Genomic DNA, 15867 nt, shown 5'->3' with positions numbered 1-15867 from the left:
AAGAATGGAGAGATTTATCCCTCCGCACCTTCGAGTAGGCCAAGGGGCTCGTTCTGTGCTATATTATTATAGGACACTCTGACGAGATTATAATTGCTTCGGGATAAGCGCACACAGCGGGGTGAAGATGTCAAATAAAGTGGGCCCGCGCTCGGACAAGGTACCAAGGCTAACAGCGTCGGCAAGGACTAGTTCAGTCGCTAGTCGACAAGGTCGTGGCCATCACAAATAGTCCTCGGCCCCACGCGAAGCAGCAGGTCCTGCCCTTCCTGGGGTTAATCGGTGGTTTCGCCGTTTTATCCCTCAGTTTGCCAGCTTGCTGGTCTACGGGTCTATAGCTCATCAAAAGAAGGATTCTAGACACGAGCATTCCAAATAGTTCCATTTATTTTCACTGGCTGTGTTACATCGGTTTGTAGACAGCAGACCGGCCCCAAAATACCCAAGGGACAGTTTGGACATCCTAAAATAATTCCTGGATTAGTAGGAGCAGGCACTACAACCTACGTAGGCAAATATATTCTCTCAGTTTAGTTTTGCCGAGCGGGTGAATCTGACGGTTGGTGAATAATACATTGGAAAGTTAACAGCAAAGTGCTTCGTCGAGAAATCTTCCATATATTTGTAAATTTGTGTACATACAAGTTTTATTTCATTTGCCTGTTTGTAAATACTTCTATTCTTCACAACTTTTGGGCATCTTTTGTTTTTTTTTTCGCCCATTGGGTACTAAGTGAAATCTCCTTCCACTAACGTGCAGTTGCGGCTTACCATTTGCTTTTGTTCAACTGGTGACCCTCGTCTGGCACACCTGATAGTGAGGTGTACAGTCGGTTGTCTTTTGCAAATTGTTTGTTTGCCGTGCTTCGTTGTGTGCAGTTTACTTGCTGACTGCATTACGTGTTTTTATTTAATTTACTTTGAATGTCCGTCAGAAAATGAATCTCAGGGTAGTATATGGAGATATATAAGTATTTTGATACTAACATTTACTTTGAAATTTTCGGATTTGGGCTTTTTCCAGCGGTGACGAGCACTGAGGGAAAAATACACAACATCCTGCATGAACACTGCGGGCCAGGCAGCATCAATGGAGGGAATAGACAAAGACGAGAAAGTCTGCAAGTGCGGGAAATCCAGGCAAAACATGCACAAAATGCTGGAAAATGAAAGGCCTCGGACAGCAACGTCGACAGTTTGTTCTGTTCCTTAGATGCGGCAGGGTGTGCTGAGTTCCTCGAGCATGTATTGTGTCTTGGAAAGAAATAAATAGACAGTCGACATTTTGGGTCAAGACCCTTTAGGGTGCGAGAAAAAATGTGGGGTGAGGGATACCAGTGAAAAAAAAATATGTTGAGGCCAGTGTGAAGCAAAACTGCTGACAAGTGAATCCAAGTGAAAGGGGAACAGGTGTCAGAAGTGGGGGAGAAAGAACGATAATGACGAAAGAAGCCCGCAGGTTGTAGATTGAAGTGTAATAGGGCTGAAGAAGCTGGAATCTGATATGCTATATCAGATTCCACTAGGACTGTGGAATAAAGGGAAGAGGTGAGAAGTAGAACCGGCAGGAAGAACACATAATTGATCGAAAGAACCAGAGTGTGGAGGATGAGGAAGAATCCCAACAGGCTGCAGGATTATTTCCTTCCATTGTCGCCACGTTGTGCATATGGTCAGTTTCCGATTTGAGTCTCTGCTTGGAAAGTGTCTTGACTGTGGAAAACTTCATGTGTGGTCCTAGTACCCAAGAGAGGCCAACCGAAAATTTTCAATGACTACCGTCCAGACGCCCTAACCTCACACATCATGCATACACTAGAGGTGCTGGTCTTGGCTCACTTCCGAACCCTCGTCAGTTCAGCCCTAGATCCCCTGCGATTTGCCAGCCTTGAAAACACTGAAGTCGACGGTGGTGTCACCTACTTACTGAGCAGAGCCGGCTCCATTTTGGATAAGCACGGCAGCACTGTGAGAATCTTGCTTTTTTTTTAATTTCTCAAGTACCTTCAATACCATACAGCTTTCGTTGCTGGTGGGAAAAGCTCCATTCAGTGTAGGTTGACACTTCTATTGCATCCTGGATAATCACTGGCAGACCACAGTCTGTGCGGCTTTAGAGCTGGATGTCAGATATGGCTATAAGCAGCACATGGCCCCACAGAGGAATATGTTGGCTACCTTCCTACCTTCCTGTTTACCCTTGTATAGCTCAGACTTTGGATACAACAGTGAGTCATGTTATCTTCAGAGATTTTGTAATGACTTCGCAAAAATTTGGGTATATAAAGGGAAGACGGGAGGCAGAATACTGGTGGAGACGTTGTTAAATGGGGCAAGTTGGATCAACTGCATCTCAATATCAGTGAGACAAAAGAGATGGTGATGGACTGAAGGAAGTCTAAACTTGCACTGCTCCTTGTTAATGTTGATGGTGGGGACGTGGATGACCATAAGACCATAAGACCATAAGATATAGGAGCAGCATCAGGCCATTCGGCCCATCGAATCTGCTCCGGCATTCAATTATGGCTGATCCAATCATCCCATTTCCAGTCATCTCAACTCACCTGCCTTCTCCCCATACAATTTGATGACCTGGCAAATCAAGAACATACAGTATCGATCTCTGCCGTAAATCTACCCAATGAGTCGGCCTCCAGAGCCGTGCGTGGCAACAAATTCTACAGAATTATCACCCTCTGACTGAAGTAATTTCTCCGCTACGCTTTTCTAAATGGACGTCCTGCGGTCTTGAATTTGTGCCCTTTCGTCATAGACATCCCCAACCATGGGAAATAACTTTGCCATATATCAACCGTTTAGGCCTTTTGACATTGGGAATGTTTCTATGAGATCCCCCTCATTATCCAGAACTCTAGAGTCTACAGCCCAAGAGCTACCAGATTTTCCTTATACGGTAACCCTTTCATTCAAAAGATCACAAGATCACAAGACAAAGGAGCAGAAGTAGGCCATTCGGCCCATCTAGTCTGCTCCGCAGCTCCCCCATGAGCTAAACTATTCACCCATCTAGTTCGAATTTCTGGCTTTTTCCCCATATCCCTTGATGCCCTGACTAATTAGATACCTGTTAATCTCCTCCTTAAACGCCCTCAATGATCGGGCCTCCACAGCCATATGTGGCAACGAATTTCACAAATCCACGACCCTCTGGCTACAAAAATTTCTCCTCATCTCTGTTTTAACTGGGTACCCTCTAATTCTAAGACTATAGCCTCTTGTCCTGGACTCACCCACCAAGGGAAGCAACCTTTCCACATCTACTCTGTCCAACCCTTTCAACATTCGAAACGTTCTTATGAGATCCCCTCTCATTCTTCTATACTCTAATGAATACTATCCAAGGCCGACAGACGCTCCTCATATGTTAGCCCCTGCATTCCAGGAATCATCCTTGTAAATCTTCTCTGAATTCTCTCCAACATCAGTATATCCTTTCTAAGATAGGGGGCCCATAACTGCACACAGTATTCTAAATGAGGTCTCACTAATGACCCATAGAGCCTCATCAACACCTCCTTACTCTTATACACTATTCCTCTTGAAATGAATGCCAACATAACATTCGCGTTCCTTACCGCCAATCCAACTTGGTGGTTAACCTTTAGGGTATCCTGCACGACGACCCCCAAGTCCCTTTGCACTTTAGATTTTTGAATTTTCTCCCCATCTAAATAATAATCTGCCCGATTATTTCTTCTTGCGAAATGTACAACCGTACATTTGTCAACGTTGTATCTCATCTGCCATTTCTTTGCCCATTCTCCTAAACTGACTAATTCTCTCTGCAACCTTTCCGTTTCTTCAACATTTCCTGCTCCTCCACCTATCTTGGTGTCATCCACAAACTTGTCCACAAAACCACTTAATCCATAATCCAAATCATCGATATACATCGTAAAAAGAAGCGGGCCCAACACCGACCCCTGCGGAACACCACTAGTAACCGGCAACCAATCAGAGTAGGATCCCTTTATTCCCACCCTTTGTTTTCTGCCTATCAGCCAATGCTCCACTCATTTCAATATCTTTCCTATAATTCCATGGGATCTCATCTTATTAAGCAGCCTCATATGCGGCACCTTATCGAAGGCCTTTTGAAAATCCAACTACACAACATCCACAGCCTCTCCCTTGTCAATCTTATTCGAGATTACCTCAAGAAATTCCAATAAATTGGTAAGGCAGGATCTTCCCTTCATGAAACCATGTTGATTTCGGCCTATCTTGTCATGCACCTCGAGGTATTTCATAACCTCGTCCTTGAGGATTGACTCCAATATCTTTCCAAGCACCGATGTCAGACTAATAGGTCTGTAATTTTCTTTTTGCTGCCGCCTTCCTTTCTTAAATTGCGGAACTACATTTGCGACCTTCCAGTCCTCCGGAACCATGCCAGAGTCTATTGATTTCTGGAAGATCATTTCCAATGCTTCCACAATCTCCAAAGCCACCTCCTTCAGAACCCTTGGGTGCACCTCATCCGGGCCGGGTGACTTATCTATTCTCAGTCCACTTTGCTTCCCAAGCACTTCTCTCTAGTTATCTTGACTGTACCTAATTCTATTCCCTGATACCTCTGGCTATCAGGTATATTGCTCATGTCTTCCACTGTGAATACTGATGCAAAATACTCATTCAGATCCTCCGCTATCTCTTTGTTATCCATTATAATTACTCCAGCATCATTTTCAATCGGTCCCATATCTACCCTTGTCACTCTTTTACTCTTCATATATTTAAAAATAACTCTTAGTATCCTTTTTTATGTTAATCGCTAACTTCATTTCATAATTCATCTTTTCTTTCCTAATGACTTTCTTAGTTTCTTTCTGTAAGTTTTTAAAGGTCTTCCAGTCCTCATTTTTCCCACTAATTTTTGCTTCCTTGTACGCCGTTTCTTTTGCTTTTATTTTTGCCTGAAATCATTCCCGAAATCATTCTCATGAATCTTCTCTGAACCTTCTCCAATGTCAATATATCCTTTCTAAAATATGGAAACCAAAACTTCACGCAATACTCCAAGTGGGGTCTCACGAGCATAGTTCCCTCGAAGTTGTGCGCGCGCACACAAGTTTTTCAACCAGCGCACAAAAGTAATTAATGTGCGCACAAAAGGTTAGTTACCTAAAATAATGTAGTAGTTAATAATTATACTTATTGAATATAATCTTTTAGCTAACTGTTTCTGTTAACTAGTTAGTCGGTTTTTCAAATACCACAATGCACGTCAGTAATTTACGTCACCTCACCTATCCTGTTCCGGTTTGTACAGCTGCAACACGGCGGCAGCCATGTTTGGCGGAGAGTGTTTATATCGTAAAGTTTACAAAGATCTGTTTGAAATCCTGTAGATAGCTTACTAAGTTTTCTTTTGGAAAAAATATTGATTTATTATGTCAAATACAAAAGAAGCGACTTGCGTGAAGCGCAAAAGAACTACAAATTTATTTAAAGTTGAATGGCTTAACAGGATAGTAGAAACTGTTGCACCGAAAGCTCATGGGGTCATGAAGGTTCAGCTACGAGAAATATTTATGTATGATTTGGACACTGGAGTTATCTGCTTGTATTGTCGTGATGCGAAAGTTGCTGGAGAATTTGCTAGTGGAAAGAAGTGGGTGACATTTGGAAACTTTACTTTTTGAAGCGTTATTTGGCAAGTAAATCGCATTTGGATGGTGTACAAAAGCTCAGGCAACAAAACCTGTCATTACCCATCACAGGAGGGCTACGCATGTTATGGTTGAGATCAGATGAGCGACAGCGAAAACGATCAAACCCAGAGTAGATCAAAGTTGAGGTACAAGAATGGTCAGCTTTTGATGTCTCGGCAATTGCAGATTGTGACTTCACATTTGGCGATGAACAATTTAATGCCTTATGTCTGAAATATCGTGATTTTCTAGCTGAAAATGTTGTAATAGCTAGACAGTTTAATAAGATCAACTTTTCCGTGCAAGAAAAAATTAAATCCAATCTTATTTAAAATTTTGCTCAAATGGTGGCATTTGTACTTCAAAATGAACAGTTTTGCGACCTTGCACAGTTGATGGACGCTGGCAGAACCTTTCTTGCGTCTCGTACGGACTATGAGCGAGGTTTTAGCCTAATGAATCAACTCAAAGACAAGCTGAGAAACCGTTTAGGTGAATATCATTTGGATATATTAATGGGAATCAAATGCTATCAATGGGATGGAAGTTCTATTAGTCGAGATAGAGTTTCCAAAGAATGGGTAAGTGCCAAAGACAGGACAGAGAAAAAAATAACTGAGTGACTTAAATATGATAAAAATAAAATATCTCCAACCTGATGACATGAACATTGACTTCTCTAGCTTCCATTAATGCCCCTCCTCCCCTTCGTACCCCATCCCTTGTTTGTTTATTTAGTTATTTATTTATTTATTGGTATCATAAGTATGATTATTTTCTTTCCCCTTTTTTCTCTCTTCTTTCTCCCTCTTTCCCTCTCACTATAATTCCTTGTCCATTCTCTGGGCTTCACCCCCACCTTTCTTTCTCCCTAGGCTTCCCGTCCCATGATCCTCTCCCTTCTCCAGCCTCGTATCCCTTTTGCCAATCAACTTTCTAGCTCTTAGCTCCATTCCTCCCCTCCTGTCTTCTCCTATCATTTCGGATCTCCCCCTGCCCCTCCCACTTCCACTTTCAAATCTCTTTTGATCTCTTCTTTCAGTTAGTCCTGACGAAGGGTCTCGGCCCGAAACGTCGACTGTACCTCTTCAAGTAGATGCCGCCTGGCCTGCTGTGTTCACCAGCACTTTTTTGTCTGTGACTTAAAAATGCATATTATTTTGTTGTTATTCTGTACAGTTTAAGGTCAAATATTTTGTATACCTACATAGACTGTCCCATGTGTGCATTCAGTGCGCATATACTTTTGTCACAGGAAAAATATTTGCACAACCTAAGAGGTTTGCGGACACTGACTACTCAAAATTAGAGGAAACATTGTTCACGAGTGCCTGATAGAGCCTCAACATCCCAGCTCTTCTATTCTATACCTCCAGCAAAGAATGCCAACATTGCATTCACTTTCTTCACCAGCGACTCAACCTGGAGGTTAACCTTTAGGGTATCCTGCACAAGGACTCCCAAGACCCTTTATATCTCTACGTTTTCAATTCTCTTTCCATCTAAATAATAGACTACCCGTTTATTTCTTCCACCAAAGTGCATGACCTTACACTTTCGAAACTGTATTTCATTTACCTGTTCTTTGTCCATTCCTCTAATCTATTTAAGTCTCTCTGCAGGCTCTCTGTTTCCTCAGCACTATCCGCTCCTCTACCTATCTTTGTATCATCGGCATATTTAACCACATATCCATAAATCCCATAGTCCAAATCATTGTGATACATCATAAAGAACAGCGGTCCCAACACAAATCCCTGTGGAACTCCGCTGGTAACTGACAGCAGCCAGTATAGGATCCCTTTATTCCAACTCCCTGCTTCTGCCGATCACCCAATGCTCCACCTATGCTAGTAACTTTCCTGTATTTCCATGGGTTCTTATCTTGCTAAACAACCTCCTGTGCGGTGCCTTCTCAAAGCCCTTCTGAAAGTCTAATTACACCACATCCACTGCATCTCCTTTGACTATCCTGCTTGTAATTTCCTCAAACGATTGCAGTAGGTTATTCAAACTGGATTTTAATTACAGGAAACCATGCAGGCTTTGGACTATCTTGTCATGTGCCTCCAGATATTCCGTAATCTCATCCCTAACTATCGATGACAACAACTTTCCAACCACTGATGTCAGGCAAACAGGTCTATAGATTCCTTTCTGTTGCCTCCCACCCTTCTTAAATAGCGGAGTAACAGGTGACAATTTTCCAGTCATCCGGTACTATGCCAGAATCTACCGGTTCTTGAAAGACCATCTTCAATGCCTCCGCAATCTCTCCAGCTACATCCTTCAGAACCCGAGGGTGCATTCCATCAATTCTAGGAGATTTATCCACCCTATTACTGATAAGCTTCCTGAACACCTTCTCAGTCCTATTTTTTACTGTATATACTTCACTTCCCCGACACTCTTGAATGTGCAGTACACTGCAAATGTCTTCCACTGTGAAGACTGATGCAAAATACATATCCAATTCCTTTACTACCTCTGCTTTTCTCCAGCGATATTTCCTATTGGTCCTATATCTACCCTAAAATCTCTTTTATCCTTTCTATGAAAAAGGTTTTCGTATATTCTTTGATATTAGTCGCCAGCTTCCTTCCATAATCCATCCTTGCCTTCCTACTGATCTTCTTAGCTTCCTTCTGCAAGTTTTTAAAAGCTTCCCAATCCGCTATCTTTCTACTAGCTTTGGTTTCGTTGTATGCCCTCTCTTTTGCTTTTACTTTGGCTCTGACTGCACTTCTCAAACATTCTTCGTATTTGGAATATATCTGTCCTACATTTCCCGCATTTTTCGCAGAAACTCCAGCCATTTCTGTTCTTCTATCCTTCCTGCTAGCGTCCCTTTACAGATAAACTTGGCCAGTTCCCCTCTCATGCCTTTGTATGCGGTGAGGATCTACAAGTACCTCGGTGTTCACCTGGTTTACAGACGTGAGTGAAGCACCAATACTGACGCTGTGTGCAGGAAGGGCCAGAGTCCACTCTACTTCCGATAGATGGGTATCCTTTGGAGTATGCTAGCCACTCCTTCACATGTTCTACCAGCGTGCTGTTGACAGTACAACCTTCTATGTGTGGGGTGTTGGGGCAATGGCATCAGCATGTGTGATACCAACAGGCTCAACAAACGGATTAGAAAAGCTGGATCTGTTATAGGCGTCACACTGGACACACTGGAGCCTGTGGTAGAACAAATGACTCTACGGCAAATCCTAGCAATTCTGGACAATGTTTCTCACTTCCGCGTGCCACTTTGGCTGAACAGATGGTCAGTTTTAGTAATAGACTGCTACAAGTGCCTTGCTTCAAAGAGCGCTATGAGGTCATTCTTACCTCGGCTATTAGTGTCAACCAAGAGCAGAGGAAGTGATGATTTCCTTCCTGTTAGACTGTTTGAGGTAACTTGTTTTTTTTAAATTATTTTTACTTGCCTTCTAATATTTCTATATATCTGTGCACTTGCAATGCTACTGTCACGTTGTTATTTCCTTTGGGGTCAATTGTGTATCCATCTATTAGAACGGAGATCAGCAGCAATTTCCTTAACAACAGAGTGGCGACTCTGTTGAATTCATTGCTTGACATAGTTGAGGCGGCCATGATATTGTGTATATTTAAATTGGATGTTGATTGGTTCTTGCTCAGTAACTAAATCAAAGGTTCCGCGGAGAAAGTAGGAGAATGTTTTAAGAGGTTTGATAAATCACCCGGTATGGAATGGTGGAGCAGACTCAATTCACCGAATTGTCTAATTCTGCTCCCACGTGTTCTGTCCTATGTCACGTGTTCCTTTCAGCTCCTCCCTGATGCAGTCATATTCTTAACCATTCCTAGAAATAACAACCGTCTCAGACTCTTCTCCGCGCAGGACGATGATGAGTCCGAGCAGGACAAAATCGATCATGATCACCGCCATTTTGTTGCTGTTACTTGGTGAGTCGTGAAACTATCTATATTTGAACGGATGCATTCAGCACCGGCAACTTACCCTGATAGTCGGAGTGCGTCGGCTAAACGCTCGGCGTAAACTATCGTAGTACTGGAAACTAGGGAAGTAACCAACATTTCGATACAAATTTATGGAATTCCTCCAAATGCTGCTCCGCGAACAGGTTTTTTAAAGCTGTTGGGTTTTTTTCTGCAATATTGATACGTTTACCTACTTCAGTTTTATTTTGCTCGTCTATATCAGCGTTGCTGTTGTTTTGCAATTGTGTTTCTGTACTGAATTTAAAGAAAAAAACTACTATTTACTGCAAGAGAAAATACTGAGGGATACTTAGCGGCGAAACGAAATCCTAAAATATGGATTGGAAAACACTGTTAAAATTTTCCCCTGTGCAATTGATGTTTGATGGCTGAAAATGTGCATGTATGGAGCTCAAACAGGAAGAAAAGGTGCAAGATGTTTCCCAATGTCGGCGAACAGTTTACTCTATATTTTGCTGGGTTCTGTGTAAGTTCGTGCCTTGTGGCGACATGTTCCTCTTTCTCTGAATTACTGTTATTTTTGTTTAAAACTGCCTCTTTACTTTATGACATCCAGTTCTTTTAACTTTGTATCTGAAACAGTCATTTTCACAGTGCATATCTTAATAATAATAATGATAATAATAATAATAATAATAATAATAATTTCGGGTTTACTCCTTAAAAGCGTAATCATGTGGCTTCATTTAAACTTGATACATTACTGCTGCTGTTTCTCCTGCAAATTCATCTGCTGCCCTGTTCATCTACAAACCCTATTATTCAGTTGCTTTCAGTAATTATACTGCAAAATATGTGCATTTGTTTTACTGGTACTTTGCAAACAAAGTGCTGAAATACACACTTGCCCCTATTCATCCGGCGTGATGTGTATCTGAGCTGAAACCACGTTCCCGTTCCAACACTTTACTTTCACCGATCAATGCAGAATTAATGGTCTTACAACGACGACTACAAACATTCTGCTAGCCTTTCCACCTTCTATTCTACCTCATTTATGTATTTTATGAAAGATGCCGAGAACATTTTATATGTACATGGGAATGTGGAGGATAATTGTTTGTCAGATTGGAGGCCCGGTGACTAGTGGTGCGCCTCAGGGATCTGTACTCGGTCCAATGATGTTTGACATATACGTTAATGATCTGGATGATGGGATGGTAAATCGGATGAGTAAGTATGCAGATGATAGTAAGATAGGTGGAGTTGTGGACAATGAAGTAGGTTTTCAATCTTGCAGAGAGATTTAGGCCAGTTAGAATAGTGGACTGAGAGATGGCAGATGGAGTTTAATGCTGACAAATGTGAGATGCTATTTTTTGGCAGGAATAATCAAAATAGGACATACTTGGTAAATGGTAGGGCATTAAAGAATGCAGCAGAACAGAGAGATTTAGGAATAATGGTGAATAGTTCCCTGAAGGTGGAATCTCATGTGGATAGGGTGGTGAAGAAAGCTTTTGGTATGCTTGCCTTTATAAATCAGAGCATAGAGTATAAGAGTTGGGATGTAATGTTGAAATTGTACAAGGCATTGGTGAGGCCAAATTTGGAGTATTGTGTACAGTTTTGTCACCGAATTATAGGAAAGATGTCAACAAATTAGAGAGAGTACACAGAAGGTTTACCAGAATTTTACCTGGGTTTCATCACATAAGTTACAGAGATAGTTTAAACAGGTTGGGTCTTCATTCTTTGGAACGTAGAAGGTTGAGAGAGGGCTTGTTGGAGGTATTTAAAATTATGAGGGGGATAGAGAGAGAGAGAGAGGGAGAGAGAGAGAGAGAGAGAGAGAGAAACTGGTAGCTGTAAATGGAGGATTTCTTTGGAAGTCCAACATCGAGCAAATGTACTCCTCCCGGGATAAAGTAGGGAGGGAAAATGGAAGTGTGAAAGCCACGGCTCTGAAAGAAATGCGAAACATCTATGAAGATGTCTGGGAAATGGCTCCGATGGACGACCTGCTAGGAGAATACCTCAGACAGCAGGCAGCAGACATGGGTGTAAGTGAAGTGAGCCAGAGGACCAGAGGACATGGCAGGACGAGCCACCCCACGGGATGTACAGTCGCCAGATACCAGAGGTGGATGACATATGAAAGTCCTACTAATGACTGGAAATGCCAGGCCTAAGGGATGAAACAGAGACACTGCTTATGGCTGCACAAAAACAGGCGCTGTGCACAAGAGCATTAGAAGCAGAAGTCTTTCACTCCAGACATGACCTCAGATGCAGACTGTGCAAGGAATCCGCTGAAACCAGCCAGTACGTAGTAGCAGGATGGAAGATGGAAGCGGGGACAGCACATACTGAACTGCAGAACCAATCAGCAGGAAGTGGACACTACCACGTCCAAATGGCAAATACCCAGAATGTCGTGCAGAATGACAGAACTAAGATTATGTGGGACTTTCAAATACCGACTGATAAGCAGGTGCTCGCCAAGCAGGTACTGGGAACAGAAGAATGCAATAGTAGTAGATATGCAATCCCGAATGACAGTCACATCAGGATGAAAGAATGTGAGAAGTTGGAGAAATACCAGGGGTTGAAAGAGAAGACAGAAAGGGTGTGGAAGGTTATAGCCAGACTAATCCCGGTGGTGATAGGAGCACTTGGAGCTGTGCCGCCTGGACAAGGAGAGTCGCTCCACCAAATCCCGGGAACAATATCTGAGATCTCGGTCCAGAAGAAAACACTACTAAGAACAGCAAGGATACTGCGCCGAAACCTCAAGGTCCTGGGCTTCTGCTAGGGGATCCAAGATGGAGAGAAAAATACACATAAACTCCACCCGTAAGGGGTAAGAAAATATAAAAGATATATAAACTATAAATTCGAAAATAGTTCGGTTTCCATATTAATGCAACTCTCTACTGCATCACCAGGGATAGACTGCATCGGAAATCTTCATCTAAAAAAAGTAAAACTATCGCTTGATAGTTTGTTGATACAGTTGTAATTCTGCCGGATGGGTATTAAGATGATTATTGACTAATTCAACTGTGGAAATGCCACAGTAGCGATAAACCAATGAGTGGTTCATAGGCGGAGGCCAGTAGCGCATAGGAGTAAAGTCCAGCAAACAGCAGATCTCTTTAACTGGAGCTGCCTGAACATGGCCGAAGAGGTGAAATTTACTGAAAAATTATCTGACAGAAATGTTGTCCCCATGTTCAGTTCTGTGAAATGAACAATGGTAGCAGGAGGCTAATGTGTGCAACCGTCTTCCCTTGTGTCTAGCAATTGACACAGTGACGAATATACATTACAGACAGATAGCGAATATTTCTGAAAATAGTTTTTGGTTGATTGTTCTGTGAAACCTTCTTGCTGTGGCGCAGTCTCCTTTGTATCAGAACGACGTAGATAAAGCCACTAATTGCCGTAATCACAGCTTTCGGAATGAACATTACAGATAAAAAAAAAGTCAGTTGAAAGTTTTGTTTTTCCTTAAAATTTTACCGTTGCTTTTTTATTCCCTGTGTGTCATCCAGAGGATTTATGTGATAATCCACAACACGTGAAATAGCTCTAATAGATTGGTATACCCTAAAGCGCATCTGAATTCACTTCCTTTCTACGTCTGCTTGCGCGCCTCACCGAGATATAGATCAGCAGAGAGGTATGAAACCAGGCTCTTTCGGAAAACGTAGTGTCACACCGACCGACTGAAATCACCAGTTATCTTTTAGACAACGAACAAATTATTTCCATTCAAAATTCCAGATGCTCCGGTAATTCAACAAAATGAAATCCTCTCATGGGTAAAGTGTTTTGGGATGAATGGGATGAGAAGAAAAGAATAGAAAACCAAGGAAGAGAGAAAAATGAAAATAGAGAAAGAAGGATGAACAACAAAGGAAGAGAGAGAAAGAATGAAGTATGAAAAAAATGAAAAAAAGAAAGAGAGAGACAGAGGCAGAAAAAGGAGGAATGGAAGAAAGGAAGAAAGAAAGACAGGTTGATGGATGCAGTGAAGAGAAGAAGGAAGTGTCGTGCGAAGAGAATGCGGTAGAGAAAATTAATTCACCCCCAGAGTTTATTTCCATCATTTTCAGTCACACAGCAATCTCAGGAAAGGCAACAAACTTACTCCCAGGGATGTAAATAATGTACTTTCAAATTATCTGCAAGCAATGTCAATCATTGCTTTCACTTCCCTGCTCCCTGCAGATGAGTCACGGGTTCGTGCACTTCTGAAATGAGGTTCAGTACTGCACAACGGCCGTTTGCACAAATTGTCTTTTCTAAATCTTTGCATGTAACCTATTCAGTATCTGCGACGTTACTAATTGAAAGAGGCCATTATACAGAACAGGGAAGATAAATGTAGTTAACACGAACAATGCTGAAGCTGTACAATAGTTACTTGTTAATCTTCTGCATTTAATATTTGTTGAGGAATGTGATTTGACTAAAATACCCAGTTGCTGTTTCTAAGAAAGGTACATTTTCAGCAAATACAAGCTCCCACCTCTGATTAAATAAATTACCGCCTTACTGTCAATCTGATTAACACTTTCCTTTCTTCTCCTCGCTTCGCCGTTTCACTTGCTCCAGCTCTCCCAGAGAGCATGCAGAACCGCTTGTATAAATGCGCTACAAGGAAGGTTGGCGGTGAGGTAGCGACCGAGTGAGGTATGTACAAAATCTAAAACTAACCTGCTATAAGAATCTATGAAAGATTCTATGTTTCTAAAAACTTTTGCTCTCACAGCGCAACCGGAGATGATTATTCCGAAGAAACTGAAGTAAATATTCGTTACGCTTCCTGCAATTACAAATTTGCGCTTCATAGTCTTCGTTTAGATCCTCATCACGTAATGAGGCATTTCAAAGAAAATTTATTCGGGTTGATAAACCATAATCAACCAGGGAGATAGAGATGGAGATAGATAGATAATTAGGGAGGCAGAGAGAGACAGATAGATGGACGGATCGATAGACAGAGAGATAGGTAGGTAGGTAGGTAGGTAGGTAGAGAGAGAGAGAAAGAGAGAGAGAGAGACATAGATGGATAGATAGGCAAACAGATAGACAGATAGATGGAAAGATAGATAGATAGATAGATAGGTACATACATACATACGGAGAGGCTTTCAATGTATACAGGTGATATACGTCATCACCGAATTCTCCTTCTAAGAAATATTTCAAATTATCAGTTACATCGCTGGTAAGTAGCGGGAATCTTTGTGTTATTAATGTTTGCGTGTGTTGTGACATCATCTGTAGGCAAGAATGGGATTCGACTGACCATGACCGTGTGCGTATTTTGTTTTGTTGTCCCTGCCCTCGACTTCTATTCATTATGTTAGCAGATGATCGGCTCCAGCGAATTACATAATGATGTGGTTTCGGAGAAATGGTGACCCTGAGAAAAGAGCGCGGCCATGGAATAACTGAATGCCGATAAGCGAGAGCTGTTTCTAACCACACACCGGTCTTTCTGTTTCCGTCATGATTCTGATCTGTGGGGCGAAGAATGTTCAGTGGAGAGAGTGCTTGATAAACAGACGTCAAAGTTTCAAAGCTGCTGCTTGAACAGATGGGGCGGACTGGGAATGGGGTTTGTGGGAGGATACAGCTGCAAAAGGGAAGTCACGGAATAACGAGGAGGGTTCTTCTGTGAAGCGGCTTTGAACGATTCATGCAGGTGTGATGTAGAATTGATGTAACTTATTATAATTTACCTTTTGCAGTGGTCGTGAAGGCCCAGGGTGAAAATGTTCAAGGTGAGTGATTATTCTTGAATTCCGTTGTTCTATCAAACTGTTTGGTCGATGGGTTATGTGATCAAACCAACATTATTTGTTCTGTCTATTTTTTCTATGGCTCTGATATGATTAATAAAAGTCTACCGCTATTGAGAGTAAACACCAGAGACAAATGCTATTCCGTGGCTGAGTTCATAGAAATGCTATTTTATGGAAAAAAAGATTTTAGGGAGAAAAGATTATAGGATAGCATTATAAATGCAGAGTGCATTCATTAAGGAGAGATTGTTAAGAAAGGTCCCCTTGAAGAATCAAATTGGGTGCAAAAGATTTTTGACATTCGAATTCAGAGGTTATAATTCCACAGTTACATGTGAAACAATTTCTGCAATAAGTTTCATTCAGTACATAACAGGGTAACCAACGCAAGTGCAAATATAGAACCCATCAACATCACACGAGGAGAAATCTGC

General features: G+C 41.8%; 1 protein-coding gene and 2 pseudogenes across 3 annotated transcripts in view; 2 read left to right on the top strand and 1 right to left on the bottom strand.

Moving 5' to 3' along the window:
- LOC134338864 (histone H2A type 1-like) overlaps window positions 1-15867 on the bottom strand; it is a 597857-nt pseudogene that overhangs the window by 423735 nt on the left and 158255 nt on the right.
- Window positions 1-15867, top strand: part of LOC134339083 (histone H2A-like) — a 211734-nt pseudogene that overhangs the window by 86441 nt on the left and 109426 nt on the right.
- LOC134339077 (uncharacterized) overlaps window positions 5312-15867 on the top strand; it is a 54633-nt gene continuing 44077 nt past the window's right edge. Inside the window, exons 1-3 of one of the 3 annotated variants that reach the window (XM_063035380.1) lie at window positions 6047-6259; window positions 9519-9617; window positions 15380-15412. In XM_063035380.1, the coding sequence (XP_062891450.1) occupies window positions 6256-6259; window positions 9519-9617; window positions 15380-15412 (136 nt within the window). In that variant the 5' untranslated portion in view covers window positions 6047-6255. Of the gene's footprint in view, window positions 6260-9518; window positions 9618-10084; window positions 10141-15379; window positions 15413-15867 lie in introns of those variants that run through there. The other 2 variants (XM_063035379.1, XM_063035381.1) reach the window with 2 other exon arrangements.

Source organism: Mobula hypostoma, chromosome 28 (genome assembly GCF_963921235.1).
Source record: "Mobula hypostoma chromosome 28, sMobHyp1.1, whole genome shotgun sequence".
In the NCBI taxonomy this organism is placed as follows: Eukaryota; Metazoa; Chordata; class Chondrichthyes; order Myliobatiformes; family Myliobatidae; genus Mobula; species Mobula hypostoma.
The sequence above is the reverse complement of the archived record's forward strand: the minus strand, read 5'-3'. Positions and strand labels throughout refer to the sequence as shown.